Here is a 13,034-nt window from a genome sequence, read left to right on the forward strand (position 1 = left end):
TGATTCATCCTCTGTGAAAATGCTGTGCCTTCCGGAGCACTGGGAATGCATATGAGGGCAGAGCTGGCAAAGTTGTATTTTAAAAAGTAGTTAGCCACCGTCAGAATTCCAAGGCTGAAAAAAGGGCAGTTCAGTCACTGTTATAATTAGAGTTTTAAGAAGTACCGTAACTCTTTGCTGTTCCTTGTCTCAACAGCATATAAAATATTTACTGTATTCTTTTAGTTTAGTTTGAAAATAAATAAACATCTGAGTATAATATGCCCTTCTGTGGTGCAAAACATGCCCTGGTTTGGCATACAAGTGGGTGCGACTGAGCAACAGGGGATGTATTTTGGATGCAAAGGGACCAGGTTCAATCTGCAGCATTGGGAGATTTAAAACTTCTGGGTTAGGTGTCTCCAAGAAGAGATCCACAGAGGGAGAAAGAAACAGAGAGTGACTGACTCTGAAATTGGAAGTGTCATCTGCAGAGGAATGCAGCTAGTGCCACAGTTTGTGGTGTGTCTGTGTGTATGTTCACAACACATCTAAGCTTAGGCAGCAGGATAATGGCAGGCTGACCTTCTAGGACACCCTTTTCTCCTTAGGGCTCTGTCAAAGTGTTAAGAGGTGTTAATTGGGGAAATTAAATCAGACTGAATTGAATCAGTGAAATCTATCTCTCATGGAGGGTCCGCTCTGTTGTAAGGACTTTGATGAACTGTAGCAAGATTTGGGAGAAAAAAAAGGACAAAGAAGATTCCAACTTTGAAGGAAACTTTTCCACAAAGTCCTTTTTGCTGGAAGCAACCAAAATGTCATGTAGCTGATTGATTGATTGATTGATTGATTGATTGATTGATTGATTGACTGATTGATTGATTTGATTTGATTTGATATATATCCCGCCCATCTGGTCTTGCGACCACTCTAGTGTATTTAATGGGAGTACTCTGCTATAAGTTTTGGGGTACTTTTGAAGACCACATCATCTGATGCATGGAATGGCAGCCCCAGAAGTACAAATTCAGGTCCAGTTTTACTCACCAATAGCTGATGTAGGATTCCTAACAATCACCGTTAAGATCAATGTATGACTGTTAAACAACCCTTGATGATTTTTGTAAAGAACCTTGTGTATTTTTCCATGTGGATTATATTTTACTCCCCTTCTTGTTTGTGTATAAATACCTGCCTACCAAGGTTATCCTCTAAGTTTCTGAAGACTTGCATTGCCATCAGGAAAAGCTTATCCCAATTAATTCTTATTAGTCTTGCAAACCTGGAAATACTTCCTCGTGAGTCCCCTTCCCTATTTTAGCCTCGCAGCTCTGAAACAACCAGTTTTGAAGGCGTCTCTTAGGCTTCTCATGGCTGTACCCTCCTGAACCTCCAGTCTGCACACCTGAAGGTTTTTCCTAAGGGTGGAGAAGCAGCAGTTATGTTCTGATCACAAATGGAGCAGACCCATCCACCCATCTCCTTAATTGTCTCCCGGGGAGAAGATTCTTCTCCTTTTAGGGGAGTGAAGTGCTGTTAGGAAGCAGATGTCTACTTGCTTGGTCTCTGACAGGTGGGTACAGGAAGTCCAGTCGGTGACTCAACAGCCGGTCATCTGGGCTCAGAAGAAGTTGTTGGCTGAGAAGAAAATATGTATTTTTTAAAAAGCAGCAACAAAACCATTCTTTTCCTTGGCTACCCTTTTTCAGTGTCCCTGTTGCTACCACCCTCCTCCTCCTCCAGTCACTTGTGTTTACAGAGATAGACTGCCCTGAAGCATGGAAGTTTGATCTTTTATCAAGCATCACTCATCCTTGTTGCTAGATCCCTTCCCTTGGATGGATTTGCTTCGCTCTCCCGGTGAAACACACAAAAAAGTTTCTTTCTTCTTTTATGAGACAGAGGCATGATTGAAATGTCTTCTCCAGCGATCTTGTGTTTTGCTTTTGCATCTTCTTCTCTCCCGGACTTGCGATCGGTGCCCATGCGCTCTCTTCCTGCGCTGTTGAACAACCTCCCTGTTTCCCCAACCCACCGCCACAGCCTTCCTTCCTGGCTTGCCCTCTCTCCAGTCCCCCACCCACCCCAAAAACAGCTGTGGTGCTGGCCGGGGAGGCTCTCCGTCTGCCGGGAGCGCAGGCTGGGCTTTCCGGGTGTGAGCGCAAAGGCGCAAAGCCCAGCGTGGCGGCGGAGATCCGTAATGAGTTTTGACACCGTCTTCTCCGCCCCTTTCAACATCTTGAGTTCCCAAACGAGACGGCGGCAGGGCGGCGGCGGTGGTAGTGGAGGAGGAGGAGGAGGAGGAGCAGAGTGTGTGTGTGTGTGTGGGAGAGTGGGTCGGAGGGAGGGAAGGGGTAATTTCCCTTTCAGCCTTTCCGAGGGAGGCAGGCAAGAACCGAACTGGAGTGCTTCCCCTCGCTCGGGTCTCCCAGGCGATGCTGACAGGTGTCCATGGCTCCGGAGGTATCTTTGAAAGGCGAGCGATGGCCACGGGGTCCGGGCTTCATATTTGCATGAGAACAGCTCCCTAGAGAAATCTAGACAGAAAATACGACACACACCCCCAATGCCACACACACACACACAGAGACACTCCTCTCTCCTTTGTTTTTACGGCTGCTCCATCTCTCTCTCTCTCTGTCTCTCTCCACCCCCCCTCCCTTCTGCCGAGTGCCTCTACTAAGGAGACGACCCCGGCAAGCTTGAAACAGCTTTTCTTGGCTTTCTTTTCCTCTCTTCCCACCCACCCCCCAATCCACTCTTTGTCCTTCCGTTTGCTGTCCGTGGTGCCAGAGGAGCGTTCGTGGTGTTTTCTTTCCTTTTTTCATTTTTGGGAGACCCAAGTAATAGACGGATGGAACCTCCGCGCTCCGTGGCTGGGGAACAGGGACGCCGGCTTGGGAGAGCACACCAGCAGCCGTGGATGAGGAACGCGAGCGGATCGTAATCCAATTCCCTTGCCTCTTTTTGTGTGTGTTTTTGCTACTCCTCCCCAGAGCCATTGGGGTAGAGGGTGTCTTAAAAACTTGGGTGTGTGTCCTACACTCGGTTGATTGCGATTCCCTTCCACGCCGGGAACCCTTCTGTTGACAATGCACGGGAATCAGGACTCCGGGGCTACCTCCAGTTTGGTTCCTTGTGCATGGCGTGGTATGGCTATACCTTTTCTTTAAAACAGCCCTGATGCCTATTTCCATCATCTTCATGGTTGGCCTGTGAGTGTGAGGAACTGGCGACAGTGGTGGCATCTCTCTGGAAAGGACTGGCATGAGAAGGGGGCAGGACGTTTCCCCTGAGCACAGCAGAGGCAAGGTGGGCGGAAAGAGCTTGGTTATTTGTCACTCTCTCGGAGCCTCTCACCCAGGAGAAGGGGCTTGGAGGGGGAAGAAACAGAGAAGCTGAAAGGGTCTGCCACCAGCTGCTGTCGAGGAAACTACAGCTGAGCCCCCCCCCCCGCCGCCGCCGCCGCCTGCTTCGGACTTTGGCATCCCTTTGAAAAGGAACCAGGGAGAGATTGTCCTGGGCCCCCTTGACCAGTTCTTTCATCAGATAATCCTAGAATTACAGAGCTGGAAGGGACCCTATGGATCGTCATATTCAGCCCCTGTCACGGAGGCACAGTGAGGAATAAAACTCCAGCTTCGCAGCCGGATATCTAAACCACTAAGCTATCCAGCAGTTCTATGATGTTCGGGGGCCTATATACAAGGGGGAAGTTTCTTTCTTGCTTTTGTGTGCATCTTTTCTGTGCACACACCCTTGTCGCCAGAGGTCCCCCTGCGACGAAGGAGCTGATTCCAGTACCCCAGAGGACCACCCAGCGATGACCAAGTTGATGTTTTAATGCTAAAGTGCCACGCCTTTTGAGAACTTTTTCAGAGACTCGGTTGGCTCTCGAGAGCGTCGTCTTTGCCTCTTTCTTTTCCATACTCCCTCCTTGTTCTCCATGGACAGGCTTCTCTTCCTCCTCGTCTCATGGGATGCCCAGTCTGGAAGCCAGGATTATCCTAGTCTTTTTCAAGAAGATGCCGTTGGATGGAGTTGACCCAAATGGTCTCCCGGCTTGCTTGATTTGATCTGACCATGGATCTGGAAAGCATTTAAAAGGAGGAAAGTCTTTGAAAGGTTCTGGAAGACATTCTGGAGTTTCTTCCGTAGGTTCGAATCTGTCTGTGGTAGAAATGGCTTGTTGGCAACAGTGGGAACGTTGGTGTCTGTGACTGGTTTGAGAGGGAGGGTCCTGTCCCAAATGAAGCCTAGTATTTGACAGGACAGCATTTCTCATTGGCTTGAGTTTTCCTCCTCTGAGTTTTGGATTACAAATTGGAGATGGCTTACTGGGCACCACCTTATCTTTCCTCCTGAAAACCTACACCTCCTCTTTAGGATGGCGGTCCACGAGAACACTTAGCCAGCTGCCATCTTGGGAAAAAGAAGGGCTTCCTTGGGCCCCCTTTGACCGCTGCCCTGGATCTCCCTGTGGGGGCTTGGGCCCCAGTCAGCGGCATGACTGCTTGCCAGTATCCTATGGGGCCGGGCTCCTTGGAGCGGGACCGGATGTACCAGCACAAGGTCTCCTTGGTAGTCCGATACTTCATGATCCCCTGTAACATCTGCCTCATCCTTCTGGCCACCTCTACGCTGGGATTTGCTGTCCTGCTTTTTCTTAACAACTGTAGGTGTCTCTCTTTCAACACATGGCACTTACACTGCTGGGGGGGAAAAAGATGAAAGGCACAGGGAAGGGAGGGGCTTAAGAGCCAAGTGGGTGTGGCATAGAAATCTGGTGGATTATTAAACTTCTTGGCATTTCTCTTTGTTAACAGGTCTGGTGTATAGTAGATAGTCCTTTTTGTCTTCCTTAATTGTTTAAATTTTGTTTTAGCAAAATACCGCATACCTGCACAAGTAGATACACATGTACACAGAAAGCTGCTTTCTACAGCCTGGGTAGTTTTTCTGTCATCCATTTTTATCTTCTTCTAATCTGTGGGAGGAAGGGGTTGTACCTTGTGTTGGAGTCTCTATTTCAACCCCAGTGAGGGACTACAAGTAGTCACAATCTGTAGTAATGAAGTAGAACTTCCATGCATAGAAGCCATATTTGATAGATAGGTCGGAGCTAATTGGTTGAATCACTACACATAACGAAAGTCCTGGGTTCTATTCCTGCCATTTCCAGTGGTTATTGGACTCCTACAAAGCTCTTGCCTGTTAATGTTAGGAGACAATACTTAGTTGATTTCTTGTAGTATCTGTCTTAAGGGAGGGTTTGTGGTAGAATATCTCTTTTGCATGCAGAAGCTTGCTGGTTCAATCCCCACATCTGTCTGAAATTTAACAAGCCTAAATCTCAGTAACCTACTGTGTAGACCCTCTATTGCCAGATTTGGTTTCCCAAATGCTGTATGGACTTTATCAGCTAGAAGTCTTGGTAAGCATCACCCCAATCATTAGGGGGTCCAGGAAGTTGTAGTTCAGCAAGACCAGGGGAGCCAAGATTGAAAACTGGGGATGGGGGCAGCGCCGAGGACGATGGACCCACGACCTGAATTGTACATTGCAGTTTTGTGTGCTGCAGAAAAGCCACAGCTGGGTAGTAAGTGATCTCTTTTGGAAGCAGAAAACTCCTGGTCTGATTCCTGGCATCTCTCCATAAAAGAATGCAGATAGCTAGGGATGTGAAAAAGACCTCTCTGTTGCCCAAGACCTTGGAGAGCTGCAGGGAATCAGGTCAGATAGCCTTGGGCTGGGCGGCCAGAGAATCTTACCTGATAGGATGCAGCTCCTCGGGCTACTAATATTCCTCTCTGACTATCAGGCGCTGCAAGCCAAAAACAAAACCTGTCACCTTTGTTGGTCAGCTTCCAGAAGCATCTCTCCAGCCGTGATCAGAAGTCTCAGAGCTGGCCTTGCACCACGAGGCCCAGTGTAAAGCTCACTTTTGTGATATCTGTGTGCAAAGATGATTGCAAACACCATGGGGGTTGTGGCTGCTGTGATTTTGCTAGCTGCTGGTTGTACAGTCTTTTGAGTCTGCATTTATGGCCACAAGAGCAAGAACATGCTTCTCTGGGTGTGTTTTTTTTAAAAAAAGTCTTCAAATTGAAAACAAAGGCGCAGAATGCAAAAGATCAAAATGCCTTTGAGCTCACGCAGAGTGCTTTCTTTGCTTTCCTTGCTTACTTTGCAGGGCTCCGCCAAAGCATAATGGCCTGTGGTTGGCAAACAGAAGGGGTCACCTTTGTATATATATTTCTTTGAATGAAAACCAAAATAATGCTGATTGCCGAATCCAGTCCTAATGTTAGCTTCTGTGCCTACACTGAATCATAGACAATTCACAGCACTGGTTAAAGAAGGGCAAAATTATGAGTCCATGCAGTTTCTATGGAACCTTCAGCACCCGGGCAGCTTGGAGGTGGGTTGCTGAGAAGCAGCAGCAGAAAAGGGATTGTGTGTATCCTCCTTAGAGGCTTCTCAGAGGTGTTGTGTTTGTCACTATGGGAGGGAGGATGGGCTGATGTAACACAGCAGTTTATAAGTTTTTAGCAGCTCTGAGTGTTGGGGATGGATCTTCCATTTATAGAGGCAGTATATCTGGAGAGACAGGGTGAGGCAGGGCACGTTGCCTTCATGCCATGCTTAAGGGGATCCCAGAAACAACTGGTTGGCTACCTTGGGGAATAAGAGTGAAGAGGGGCTAGAGGAGATTTGATCTGACAGGAATCTCTTTCCGTTACAATCAGTAGTGTGAGGTGCTCCATTTCCAATAGGGCAAGGGCTGGGAAAAACATTTCTGGGCTTCACAGAACTCTTTGTTACCAGAAAGTACTGCTGGAAGCAGAATCCTGTGCAGCTCAAAACATTGCCATGTTTCCCCTTAACCTTTTTTAAAAAATCCAGTACAAATTATTTTTCCCCTTACTGCTTTTGTTGTCTTGTAATGACTGACAGCCTTCTTGGTCTGCTTTGCTCAGGTCTGTCAATTGGGGTCCCATGGATGACAGTTATGTTCTGTTTAACTCTTTCCAAAATATGCATTTGAAACAGTCACTTACGAGACTGGGGAGGCAGAACTCCTTCAGAACAAGGAGTTATCAGATGAGGAGAGTTTTGCATTTGGACAAGCAAACAAACAAGAGACCTTCTGGCGTTGGGATGCAACACTGCGTTTGTGCGTAATGTGGAGCTAAGCTTTTCCTGTAGATAAATATTCAATGCTGTATCTTTCCATAAAGGTTTTAACAAAATATTCTGCGGTTCATGCTTTCCTCGATGGTGACCCCTTCTGTTTGGAGACTTCAGCCCAAGATGCTTTGGAGGACCTTGGAAAGAAACCCAGCAGCACTCGGCATAAGCTCAGAGGCACTTTTATCTTTTGTTTGTCTTCATCGGCCACAGGGCAGAGCTCCTAGCATAAAAAAAACCCAGTTCCCTTCCTGTGTCTTTGCCTGGGATTGAAAGCCCACAGTGGGGGTGGATGAGGGTGGGAGAGTCTCTCTTTCTCCGAACTATTCACCAGCAGCTGCTAAGCTCATCTTTGTTTGCTATGAATCCCTGAAGTGTCTCGCCTTCAGCTGGATATAGAAAGGGAATGGGGTGTGGCTGCGTGTGTGAAGTGTGTGGATGGCATGTTGCTCAGGCACCGTGATGGCTTTCATTTAGATTCAGCCTCCAGCAGGGAGACTCTGTGTGGAAGTGTATGTGTATGTGTGTGTGACTTGAGATCAGATAGACATACAAAAACAGATGCACAAACCTAACGGCTGCGTTTATGGCTCTGACAGCAGTTTTGGAAGGAGGTGCTGTATAGATGATCATGGCAACCACTCTGCTAGCGCTGTTTTACAGACGAACTCTCGTCTTTCATAGGCGGAACAGCACAATGTCTGCCGTTTCATTTTCATATCTTTAAATCTGTCCACCTGCATCTTTTCTCCTTCATCAGCACCTCAGCCCAGTTCTCAAATAGGTTTATGTTATGCAAAGGAAGCTTATTTCGTTTGCTGAATCCATGGCTCCGTGCTTATTTCATTCTGCCAGTTGGGGGAGACAGGCAAGAAGCTTCTCTAGCCACTGGGAATACAGCTGTAGCCAACTTACACCCTCACTATGGGGCTCAGTTAAGCAATTTATTTTAACCCGATCCTATAAATCAGGGTTCGGACATAAAAGGAAGGCCATGCAAGACATGGATATCTGTGTTCCCCCTGTTTTTCTGTTCTATTTGCCTGTATTTTAGGTTACAGTGTGAAAACAAAACTGGGACACGCCCCCCCGCCTTCATTACCAAAAACCCTCCCTGGAGTTCTGTATCATTTTGTGTCCCGCTTATACATTCAGCAGAAACAAGCTGTAAAGTTTCTCTGAACTCTACCACTTTGCGCAATGGTACAGAATCGTATATTTGGGAACCGCCGTCCTCCTTTCACTTAGAAAGCTCAGCTTTAATTCTGAGATGCTTGCTTTCTAGCCTATGGCTGAAGCTGGTTTGGAAGGAAATGATTTAAACAGATACGGTCCAGTGTCCAAATCTGACTTTCATAGTCCAGGCATGACTTTACCTCTTCTTTCTAGTTCAGAGGTTGGGAATCTCAGGCCCTGCAGTGAATTTAGTCTTCTGCCTCCTCTGGTTGTTTCTCAGTGTTCTGTATGGTTTGCTTTTTTCCCCCATTCTAAAAGGTTCAAATGCCTTTCTTAAGGCTTAGTTAGTGAAAACCTTAGGCTATAATGTGGAAAGCCAGGATGGTGAAGTGCAGCGGTCCTCAACCTTTTTAGCCCCTTGGACTGGCTGGCGAAGGTGGGACACCCCTGTGCTTGCATGTATGTGTGAAAGAGCGTGCATCTTCTGGTGCATGCTCAAAGGAGCAGGGGCCTGTCGGGCTTGTGCGTATGCGCGAAGGGCAGTGTGGTGCTCAGGGGCACTCATGCACATGTGCAAAGGGGCGGGGGAGCGCTCATGTGGGCACAGGCACAGATGGGCTGTGTGTGTGGGAGTGCGTGCGGAGGAGGTCTGTCTCCGCGGCCCAGTCCGGCTCAGGCCATGGACCGACACCGGGCTGTGGACCAGGAGTTGGGGACCTCTGGTGTCGTGGACAGAGTGACAGAGTAGGAGTCTGGAGAATCTCTGCCTGGCCATGGGGACTACCTGTGTGTGTCACAAGTAAAATCACTCCCTGAAAACCCTATTAGGGTTGCATTAAGTTAGATGTGACTTGATGGCATGTAACAACACAATATGCTAATCTTTTTGGCCCCATCCACCACAGAGGAGTCTGGCCTCTGAGGACTTGCTTGACACTGACTGAAGCTCTCCACCCTGTTCTACCAGGTGCTTAAAAGTCATTGTGCATTCCCTCCATCCTGCACTCTTTTTATTGTTCTTTTAATTGCGTTTTTGGTGCTGGTGCTAGTGTTAGTTAGAAGTCTTCTAAGCACTGTTTATCCACCTCCTGTCAGGCATCAACCCCCGCCAACGTGCTTCTGCCTTACGGGATAATAAGCGCTAGCTTCCTTTTGATCACAGGTCACCAATCAACTCAAATGGGTTTGATGGATCTGTGTCTTGGGAAGCCCGCCTACGATAGGTAATAAATAGTTTGATTTTGTGTTGCAGCTGGGGTCAGGCGGGACTGTGATAGATTGACTTGCCCGGGGGCAGCTTCTGTCAAGTCCTTCCACAAAGAAATATATTTTATGTTGTTGGCTTTTCATGGACTCAGCTAATGGATCTCCAAACAAACATCCGCCTAGTTTTCTGGGCCTCCAGTTCAGAGCTGTAGACAAAGTAATTTTCGCAAGCTTTTTCATCTTGTTGAGTCTCAGGACCTTCGGAGGTTGCTTTTAATTTCAATAAGTGTGAATGCAACAGGAGGGGAAACCAGGTCCTTTGGGAGCCTGACCTTGTCTTGCCTGACACTGTGAGAAGCCCAATCCCTTTGTGGGGGAGGGGGTGTCAAAAGGTCAGGATCTGATTGTGGTCTGGACACCAGGGGCCAAAAGGCAGGGGAAGCCTTTGTTCAGCTTTCAAGAGGTCAGTTGCTGCCATGCTTAGACTTCGAAAAGTTACTTTTTTTAGTGAGATGTCCCCTGCTACTGCAGGCAAGAGAGGCACCATCCAAGCTCTGCCTGTAGATTCCTGTACCTACTGTCCCACTGATGTGCTAACAAGATCTGTCCTCACTTAGCTCCCAAAATAGGACAAGTTGTGCTTGAGATAACTTTTGTTCTGTTGTTTTCCAAACAAGTAACCTTTCTGTGTATCGTGCAATTTGTGGCATGTGACACCTGACAAGGTTTTGCTTCTCAGAGCAAGAATGACTTGGTCTCAGGGGAGACTGATCTTGCCTCTGCGTGAGTCACTGTTCTTGAAGTCCTCCTTGGTTTGTCAGTAAGCCTCCCTTGGAGGTGGCTATTGCTGCAGTCCTGTCCTTTGGGGTGGAATAATCCAGTCACATATGCTGAGAAGACATGGCAGCACTACCTCTCTTCTCTTGAAGTAGCGGCTGATGGGAATGAAACGAGCCCAGAACAGTGAGTCATGCAGAGACCTAAGGGGCAGTCCTCATTGTGGGTGAGCCTGTTGGCAAGTTCTGGGAGCATATTGTTTAGACATGGGGGGGGCAGAGAGTGAGTGGAACATGTGGACCTCCAGACGTTGCTGGCTTGGACTGCAACTCTGAACAGTCCTAGAGAATGAAGAGGCATGATGGGGGTTGCAGCCTGGTAACATCTGTAGGGCCAAAGGTTGCCGAACCTTGTTTTAAAGCTTGCAGCAGTCAGTGGTTTGAATGGAAAAGTGATCACTGGAAATCACAGAGGACGACTCACATGCTGGTAAAACCTGTGTCACGTCAGGGTTTCCAAGTTCTTGAGTGGGCTGTGGAGTTCACTTTGATATGTATAATGGGATGGGCTCTAGTTAGAATTTGGGCAAGTTACGTTTTTTGTACTGCAGGTCCGAGAAGAATTGTTTGGCCACCAGCCTGTGCCCCAGTCATTTCCTCCAGATTAGAGCGAGGTGTAAAACCACTGGCTCCCAAAGAAAACCAGCTGACACTTTCCTAGCAAGAAATGGCTAATTTCCGGTATTCATAGATGCCTTTCTTTTCTTTTGCAGACAAACCGGTGAACTATTTTCCCCAGCCACCACCAACCACTCAGGATGGTAAGTTGCAAAAGAACTAATCGTATTCCAAAGCAGTTGACTTTTTGCCATATCACATGCTCATCGGCCAGGCTCTGGCAGCTGATACCTCCTGCAGGAACCACCCCTTGACCTAGTGATTCCCTTGCATCTCTTCCCCATCCTCCCTCCTGCATGGATAGAGCGGCTCAGAGTAAACCAGTTCCCCATCTGCTACCAGCCAGAAAGGAGAGAAAAAAAAAGAAAGAATTCTCTTTAGTAACAATCTGCTAATAGTGATTGCGATTCTCACGATCCCTGTGTTGTTTTCAATGCCAATGTGTCGATCATAATAGAGCAGTGCTTCCCTGCTTTGGGTCCCCAGATGTTCCTGGACTGCAACTCTCTGAAATCCTGGCCAGCCCAGCTAGTGATGAAGGCTGCTGGGAGTTTTTGTCCAAGAACATCTGGGAAGACCCAAGGTTAGAAAGCAAGGTTATATAGCAAGATTGTGTGAGTAGGGCATTGTGCTGAGAGATCTAGGTTGACCTTCTCTCTTGAGCTCATAGCGGACAATCAGAGTCCATTTATTCCATCTTAGCATATCCTTCCTCAGAGGATTATTGCAAGGATGTAAGAGGGGAACAGGGAGAGCTTATGGGAATCAAGCAATGTAGTTACTTGTTGCCTTTCTGTATCCAGTTACCTCCCTGCTCTTTTAATGAAACAAAGTCTCTCACATACTGTATTAAAAATATTTATCCTATTACTGAGGGGTGTGTCTGTGTGTCTCCTCCCAGCTTTATGATCTCATCATTTTGTATCTGTTGGAAAGTTTTTAAAACTCAAGATGTGCCACTTAAGCCCTTTTGAAAGGAAACAAAGCTCATCTGAACTCTTTGTAAAAAAAAGAGAAAAGGCATTTTCCCTGTGTGTGATTCTTTGCGTGAGCGCTCTCACTCTCTCTGTTAATCTGCAAGGCCAGAATTTAATGTTTTCCGTTTCTTGAGCTCTTTTCAGTGAAATTCCAATCTCACAAAGAAATATAAGGACTTTAAAGAGGAGAGACGAAGGCCACTTCATATGACTGCAGATTACAGCTCTCTGGCATCTCTCATCTGGAGAGGTTAACGCTCATTCATTCTATGCAACTTTCCACTTTGTGGAATGTGCATATTTATATATGCCTAGGCTCCATGATGTGCAAAGCAGATGCTATGGCTTAACCTAAGGCTTTTGATGATGGTTGGAGATAGGAAGGTGGCCCCTACTCCTCCAGCCAGTTCTGGATTTAGGTGCAGGCTAGGTACGTTGCAGCCTAGGACATCAGATTATGAGGAACCTGTGTACCAGAAATGAGTGCATTTAGAAAGAGGGACATGGAAATAGGCATTAATTTCCATGCAAGACATATCTTTCAATTGGCATGGCACCTAATTTTGCTCATTTGCATATCCACAGATAGGAATGTCTTACCTGCAACTCAATCTACGTGCCCTTCTCCGAGAGACGTTTATTTGTATTCCTCTCTTTATATTTGATCTGTGTTTCTTCATACCTTTCTCTATGCTTATTCCATGCCCATTGGTTGTTTTTGGAATTGTACCCCCACCCCAAAAAGTAACTTTTCCAACTTTTCCGTATTTCTTCCAGGCAGCGCTTAAGCAGCCAGGGAGAAGATAGATAGAATGGAAACCTGGAAACGGTTATGGATGGGGCCAGAATAGAAACGGGATGGGAGCGCATGGGTGGAGCTAGAATGGAATCATGGTGGACGTAGGTGGAGCCGCAACGAAGATGTAGCAGGAACATGGGCGGAGCCTGTCAAAGTGTCCTGGCTTTTCCAGCCAGTCACTGCTAATATTCTTTGTAAGGCTGTGAAGGCCAGTGAGAAGCATTGTGTGTCTGTGTGTTTAAGCAAGGA

At 47.2% G+C, this 13,034-nt stretch overlaps 1 protein-coding gene across 7 annotated transcripts in view; it reads left to right on the forward strand.

The window, feature by feature from the left end:
* The window catches only part of AGRN (agrin), a 192,721-nt gene that overhangs the window by 67,145 nt on the left and 112,542 nt on the right, over positions 1-13,034 (forward strand). For 5 of the 7 annotated variants that reach the window (XM_078379240.1, XM_078379242.1, XM_020782252.3 and 2 more), the window contains one exon: positions 11,105-11,152. In XM_078379240.1, the coding sequence (XP_078235366.1) occupies positions 11,105-11,152 (48 nt within the window). Of the gene's footprint in view, positions 1-2,295; positions 4,658-11,104; positions 11,153-13,034 lie in introns of those variants that run through there. The other 2 variants (XM_078379243.1, XM_072977602.2) reach the window with 1 other exon arrangement.

The sequence above is a fragment of the Pogona vitticeps genome, chromosome 7 (assembly GCF_051106095.1).
Source record: "Pogona vitticeps strain Pit_001003342236 chromosome 7, PviZW2.1, whole genome shotgun sequence".
Lineage (NCBI taxonomy): Eukaryota > Metazoa > Chordata > Lepidosauria > Squamata > Agamidae > Pogona > Pogona vitticeps.